At 34.9% G+C, this 8170-nt stretch overlaps 1 protein-coding gene across 1 annotated transcript; it reads right to left on the minus strand.

Moving 5' to 3' along the window:
- Positions 1–3157: 3157 nt before the first annotated feature.
- On the minus strand, positions 3158–6109 carry LOC114193176. Its single transcript, XM_028082890.1, has 3 exons — positions 4968–6109; positions 4789–4832; positions 3158–3620 (listed from the first exon to the last, which is right to left on the minus strand). The coding sequence occupies exons 1-3, from the start codon at positions 5101–5103 to the stop codon at positions 3363–3365; spliced, it is 438 nt and encodes a 145-aa protein (XP_027938691.1). The 5' UTR covers positions 5104–6109; the 3' UTR covers positions 3158–3362.
- Positions 6110–8170: the final 2061 nt, after the last annotated feature.

The following is an 8170-nucleotide window of genomic DNA, read 5'->3' on the forward strand; positions in this document are numbered from 1 at the left end:
TGGTTGCAATTGCGGCTAGACCCATAAGTTACAGTTGGAGTGTGGTTGTGAGGAGTGATTAGGGTCCTGTGGGACTAAAGTGTGCATGACAATATGAGAAACTGTGATTTGCATCTTCGCCAGACCACATTCCTCGAGAGTCAGCATAGAACAGGCCTAAAGGAAGGAAGGCAAAAGGTTGCTCTAATGAATTAGGGTGGCTACACCACGAAAGGGCTTAGACAAACTAGAGACTAACTGTAATACCAAATGATGATTGCTCGTAGGAGAACCAACATTTGTCAACTGATCAAAGATTTGTTTGAGTTGCTGAAAGTATGCAGAAATATTCAAAAAGTCAACCATGCGATTGAAAGAGAAATCTTGCTCGAAGTAATAGCACGAAAATTCTTGTTATCCTAAAAAATGGAAGTTAAACAATTCTAAGGGGTCATAGTCGTGGAACCTTTCTTCATGACAGTGGCGATAATATTAAAAGATGTGATAAAGTAGATACACTGAAGTACGGTGGAATTAAGAGTGGTGCACTATTCGTGATCAACATCGGTTGGAGTCGAACGTTCCTTCCTAAGTTGAGGGATAATATGGTGAAGAAATCTGGTTGCCCAAGCATGAGTTTTAAAAAGTTCAACCCACATAGCACAATGGTCTTTCTCCATTTCTTGCACAAAGGGGATGTTATTTTCGATATTATAGATAGTGAGTGCCAAGTAAAATTCATGTTGACTTGAGGAGGGCTAGAGTGATTAGTGAGGAGCCATGGACGAAGTTAGTTGAAGACATGACGTCAACGGTAGGACATGAGTCATGACTACTGGAAGAGGAGGAACATTGCACAAGTTGGAGATGGAAGGAAGGGAGGGTGTGTAAGCATGTTGTTGGTGGAGGGAAGGCACAATGACGATAGTGCAAGGGAGAGCTTTATAGTGTGAGACGGTGCAGAAAAGAGAAGGAGTGCACGATGTCAAATGCAACGAGACAAGGTATGGATTAGAGAGAGACTCGTGGTAGCATGCAAGAGTCAAATTGATTTGAATATATGTCTGATTATGCATTGGAGATAGGTATTATATATAACAATATAATTTCAGGTATGTAATTATGCACAACATAATTATAGAAGATTTGTTAACCTAATTACTTGAATCAATTAGCTTAATTTTAGGAGAATGATTCTGAATCTAAAAGCAGGAAATCAATTAGGTTAATTACAAGAGAATAATTTCGTAATTGATGAAAAACACTTTTATTTTCCTTAACTACACACACACACACAAACACACACAAACACATAGACACACACAGACACACAGACACACAGACACACAGACACAGACACAGACACACACACACACAGACACAAACATACAGACAGAGACATAGACACAAACACACACACACACACATACACACACACACACACACACAAACACACACTCAACAATCTCACATCACTCCAGAGTTGAGGCCAAAGGCAATTCATCTCCAATGGAAGGTTTAAGGGACTGATGGTTCCTCTAAGAACCTCGTTATCGATCACACAGTAGGCACCAAGGTTCCGATCTAAGTCCGTCGAGTGATATCGTTAATGTCAATCACCTTGCATCTGAGATATTATTTGTTTTGGAGTCTGTGAAAGAAGAAATGAGTATTTAGATTACTTTAAACCTCAACTTCTAAGTGATGCGAGAGACTATTGGACATGGTAGGTTTTAAATATTTTATATGAAGATTTTAAAGTTTGATTATTAAGAGAAACTTATGGCATTCACAAGTATTATTTTGGATATCTCTTCGGTTTGTTTACATCAACAAGCTCAAAGCACTTAATAGTATATTAAAATAAAGAAAAAAATAAAGTGGTAAAATATTTAAGTCCAAAATATATAAATTTAAAACTTATAAAACCGTTCCTAGTGGTTCGATAGATTTAAACTGAGAACAATAAGCTCAATACTTTTTCTGAGTTATCATATTTGAAGAATCGATGAAATTTACCGAATACTCGTAATTTTTAATATTAAAATTATAGTTGTCGATGAAATTACTTTAATATATTCGCTTTCACGTAAAATATTTTTATAATGAGGAGCATGTCCCACCTTCCAAATCTTGACTTGTCCTTTGCTTGTGACTTCGTCTTTCACTCCATTTACTTTTAGAATCATTCATTGCTCTCTTCTCTCCAGATTTCATTGCTTCACCTAAAAAATTTATGGTCAATCTCAGAAAAAGGTAAAAAAAAATAAAAATCTATTGTTTCTTGATTTATAAATACAGCACAAGAAAACAAAAACAATTCACGGAGTTGCCAGCATGGCTTTTTCTTCAACTTTTACTTTTAAATTTTACGTTGTATTTATGGTCAATGTCTTAATATGTGGACAAAACTATATTTATAATGTGTTAATATATATATATATATATATATATATATATATATATATATATATATATATATATATATAATGAATTTTTACTTTTTACATCTGAAAACTATGAAACACACATCATGGTAATAACAGAATTTGTGTTAATGATATCGTGTCAGGCTTCATGTCTGCAGACAAATGGTTGCACGTGAAGTTTTTCAATTCATATATTCCATTCAGAAACCGCTGTGTTTTGTTGTTACATTTACATCAATCTATCTCAAATTTTGCTGACTATATTTCATCAACCTGTTCAATTCAAACACCTAACCAAACATCTCCATTAATGGCATTATTACTTAGAATAAGTGAACGGAATTTATTTTTGCATTTTCTAATTTTATATATTTAAACTTGTTTAGATTTGTGTATAATTAAAAATATACAAATACATCACTAAATTTGTACTCACTAATTTAAGGTCTAAGATCACTACCACTGCTTAAAATAAAATAAAAAATAAAAATGTACTTATCATACAAATGAGTCCAAGAAGGTGAAAACTAGAAGAAACTCCAAATAGCAGACAAGAGTACTTGTTTCAGATTCAGACCACATCACATTCTGCCAACCTAAAACGAACTGACACTGCCAAATGGGCCTCTTCTTCTTGAATGAACCACTCTTCACAGATTCCTCAATTAATGCATTAAACAATTCATCAAATCAAAGAAAAAGAAAAAAGAAGCTAAATGTAATAACATCATTATTGTTAATAACATTAATCCGTAATCAGTGTGAAGATATTATATATTTCACATCAAATCAAGTTCTGTACTCTGTTTTCATATCCAATATCCACCACAAGCTAAAGCTAACGTAACTCATCAAACTAAGAACTGCGAGTCTTTTATAGTCAATAAAATCAACTATGTATTAGACCCAACCAAAATACATCATACTCAGAAATTAATATATTATATTATATATTCATGGCATGTACAACTTGTTGCCACACTTGCATCTCCATGCCTCCGGGTAGTACTCGGCGGTCACCGGCGTACCCGGCGGCACCGGCACGTGAACCGGTTTGCATGGTGTACATTTGCCACACTTCGAAGTGCACCGCGGCGGCGACGACCCAGGCCCACCTAGAAGCCTTCTTCTGGGCCACCCCATTGATAACACATCTCTTTTACCTCCAGACACCAAGCTTTCTCCAATTTTCCCATTATTTTCCTTCCCAACCTGCATAATTAAGTAATTAACCAATACTACACAAATTAGTATTTTTTTTATGAAAATTCGTTTTAAAATATTCAAAACCTTATGGATAAAGAGTCAAAAATATAATAGAAATATAAAAAGTTAAATAGTTTTTTTATAAATTTATTATTTTGAAATTTTAAGTTGAGTTATAAAGAAAAGACACGTATTATTATTTGATTGTGATAGATAATATGTAGAAGAGGAGGGTGACATGCACCATATGACCATGATTCGGCCATAATACAACTGTGGTTACGTTTTAGCGGTGAAAGTGCTGAGCATTGTACACTGTGCGCGCACGTTACCCAGACTCGTGTATGTGGCTATGAGGAAACAAACACGACAGCTAATTTCCCTGTCTCGTTCTAACGTGCGCCGGTGGTGTTGCGCCTAACATGATAGAATAATATATATACATGGGTCAGAGCAGAAGTATCCAGCAACAGCGGCAAATACATTTCCCGTGTTTCATCAACCCCTTGATGAAACAGCGCACAGTTTACTAAATTATAAACGTGCCTTTTCCACGAGCCGTTTGATTTTGATCGAACGGTGGTGATGGATGAAGGGTGAATCGGTCGAGCGCAGGGGATTTTATCCGGCGCAACGACGATGGAAGCAGTGGGGAGGCAGATGGTACCACCACCACGTGTGTTTCGTAATCACGGTGGAGTCCATGCATCTGACGGCTCACGTTGAAGTGGGTCCCACGACACCCCTGCAACTGTTTTGGCGCATGTTAGCCACTATCAGTTTTCTCCAGCAGTGTCTCTCTGTAATTTTGGAGACTGTCACCATCCAAACCTTGTTCCAGTTAGTTGCAGATCACACTCTCCCACATCCGCAACCACAATTTATTTCTCCTCTCCAAAAATCACATCCCTTTTCAATTATCACTAAATTAATTGCAGATTCTTGTCTGCGATCTTCTTTTTCCATCTCAAAACACGCTAATAAATGTCACTTATAATAAATGCATTACTCTTTTTAACTACAGATAAAAATAATAACGAAAAAAAAATGACTTTTACAGTGGTAGTGTTAGAACTAGACCTAGGAAAAGTTAATTAGTTAGTTAATTATGCGATAAGTGAAGGTGAGTTAAGTGTGTGTGTATGGACAAAGAATGTAGAGGACCAGTCTATACCTGAAAATCTGTGTTCGCTTTGGTGAACATGGGACACTTAGTATCTGCAGTGGAGAAAGGACGAATAGGAAGAAGAAGTTATAAATTTATGATGGCACGGGGTTAGATAGAATTAGAAAAGGTGAAAAATTTATAGAGGAAATGTCAGAGTAATTATTAAGTGTGGAAGAATTGCATACCTAAACATGGAATGGTGGAGGCAGTGGTAATTCTACTGCTGAAGATAAGTGTGGAAACTGAGAGCAGGAAAAAGAAGGAGACACTAGAGAGATGGGTTCTGTTCACAAGGGAAGGGGTTTTTCTCTTCCTCTCCATGAACAAGAACAAAATTCCTTCACTGCAACACCAACACTAGGATGCTTGCAGATATATGACACACTCACTCTCACTCACTCTATGACCCTATCAAGAGTAGTGTATGAAGCTACGAGCAAATAGTAGGGTTTGCAACCCAAGGCTTGCACGTTCCATGCAAATAAGAGCTAAACAAATACCTAACACTTAGCCCATTTGTCTCAAATGGACAAAGTCATAATCTTTTGTGCTTTTCAACTCTCTCACACCACTTTTATTTTGTCTCTGAGAGCAGTGTGCAATAAAGGTGCAGGGAGGAGTAGAGAGAGTGGAAAATTTGGAAGGAGTGTGGTAGTGGTACGGCTTATCTGATTATCTGATGAGGTGTGTGTTGTGGCAGAGAGGTGTGTGTGTGTGTGTGTGTGAGTGTGTGCACAGTACTTATTAGAGAGGTTAAAAAGAAAGGAAGAAAAACAAAGGTGAATCTATGCAGATCATCACTTCCTAAGCTTTACCATGTTTAGGTCTCGGATTCTCTTGCAGGCTTTCTCCACTGTCTTTCAACGATTCCCAAACCCAGAAAAGCAAAAGCAACACCAACTCTTCACTCTTCTGATATATGCCTCCTGCTCTCACCTTCCCTCTGTTTTTTCTCTGCCTTTTCTCCTTCTGTATATAGTTTTTCTCCTCTAAACAGAAACATGGGCAACCCTCTTCAATTTTAACCAGCTTCGCTTTTTAACTGCTCCTTCCATCCTCTCTTTTCTACCGTCATTTCATTAGTTCATTAATGCTTCTCCTTTTCACATGTAATGTCAAGACACATGATAACCACCAATCTCTTTCTTAAACGACACAGATTATCTCTAACCACAAATGGATTTGCATGCTTCTCTATCTACAAATATAATTCAAAAGAGTCGAATAAAAAGGTGGAGCTTGAATTTTCAACCCCCGTTGAGATATGCAAAGGTTTTGGAATATCTTGGTACTTGCATTAAAGATTCATTATGTACTTAATAATTGAGATAAATACAATATTTTGGTTCACCACGGTTCCAGTGGGACTTTTTGGGAATGGGAAAAAGTACAAGATGTTGAAAATGTCCTGCATATCTGGTTGTATTAATATGCTCTAGCAGCTAGGTACCTTAGAGTGTGGGCCAGTTCTCACACGGAGGAACAAGGCATGTATTTACAAGACTAGCCTCTGGTGATGCACGTGTGAGCATGATGTGTTGTTGTTAGGAAGTGTGAGCTGAGGAACACTGAAGCCATTGATACATGACAGATAGTAAAAGAGAAAGGGATGTGATGAGGGTTTGGTCAAAGGGACTGTTCAAAAAGTCCATCAATTTGCTCAGATTCCAAAAGCAAAAGGGTGTAGACAAATATTGTGTAAGAAAATGGTGTATTCTTTGACAGGGAATAGCTAGATAGATACATCTATGTATATTCTGTTCTTTGGCCTTGCTCACTCCCATTAATGCAAACCAAACTTCCATTGGTGCAATGGGGTCTTCAATTTTCTCTTGCGTAGTACCAATAATTGGACTCTAGTTTTCAAACTTTCTTTTTACAAGTTTCAACCGGATTTCATGGGATGTCCATTTTCGATTGGATTTCCCACTCTATCAATCTTATCCTTCTTCATTTGGCATTCTTCCACTTTTTTTTACTCCCATAATTTCGTGACTCAGTCTTTCTTAACCTTTCACACAGTTTGGATTATTCTAATTCCACTGCTAAATTTATGGCAATTTGGAGAAATATGGTAGATGGAAGACACAAACTTGAAATTTGAAAATTAATAGTGTGACTAGTGTATGTACGAATGAGAATTTGTAGATGCCTCACAGTGGTCCTTCAAACTGTTTCAAAACCTGCAGTGGTTCAAGTTGGGTAAAATCTTAAGTTACATACAAACCCTAAACCCTTAAACTGCTACACTTTGCTTAATTAACTGCTGCATATGCATAAGAAATATGTGTTTTATGACATTATGATAAGTGTTTTCATGCATTGATTAATTAAATTCTGGTTTATATCTATGAAAGGTTAAATGGGATTATGGAAAGTAAATTATGATTTTTGTACTTGGATTTCTTAATACAGGTCTGAATATTGATTTGATGACATGAAGTTGTGAAAATAATCTACCTGTGGGAGAAAAAGAACACCTCCTTATTGTAAAGAAAAAGATTAAAAGGATGTAAATTAAAAAATATTTCAAAGATTAATTTACTTAATAGAGGATTATTTTATTGGTTACATAAAAATATAAAAGCACCATCATCATCGAAAACTTTTAATTTTAAATTTTCATTGAGAGGAACGGTCCTTGATTAGGACATATAAGCCACGTCTCCTCCAAACTTTTTTCATTTTATTTTTTTATATATTTTAATATTATATAGATATTATATGAAATTTAAAATTATATTTATATTTATATTTATATATTATTTATAATTAATTTTGGATATTACTACAACTATTTCAGTTTATTTTATATCAAGTAATGTTTGACATTTAATGATAGTTTTTTTGTGGTTTATCTATGATATGAGAGTGAATGATAGTTATATTTTTTGAATTTTACTATTATGTGTATATGTTTTTAGTTGACGAAATGAGGATTTTTTATTTTATTAAAAAAATTAATTTATGTATAAAATATCTAATTGGCACTTTGAATTTTTTGTCCAAATTTCGTCGGTGTTCTTTGAGAGAAGTTGTCCTGGTAAGAAAAATGAATGTTTATTTATACTCAATATTGACGAAGAGATTCATAAATGTAAAATTCACTTTTAATTAAATTTGATTTTATCACAATATTAGAATTTTCTACTATAAAAGAAAAAAGAGGATTTCAATTTTTGGATAAAACACTTTATAATACGTGAATAATCGTGAACTTCAAATTCTAACATAATTTTTTCCGAGAATGAAAAGTATATTAACTATTTGATTTAGTTAAGCTTAAAAACAATAAAAGATTAATAATTTCTAAAATTATTTCAAAGAGCGGAAATAGTTAGTTGTGAGCTGAGATTTATTTTTAGAAAGTCAACCCTTAATCACATAC

This window comes from Vigna unguiculata, chromosome 8 (genome assembly GCF_004118075.2).
Source record: "Vigna unguiculata cultivar IT97K-499-35 chromosome 8, ASM411807v1, whole genome shotgun sequence".
In the NCBI taxonomy this organism is placed as follows: Eukaryota; Viridiplantae; Streptophyta; class Magnoliopsida; order Fabales; family Fabaceae; genus Vigna; species Vigna unguiculata.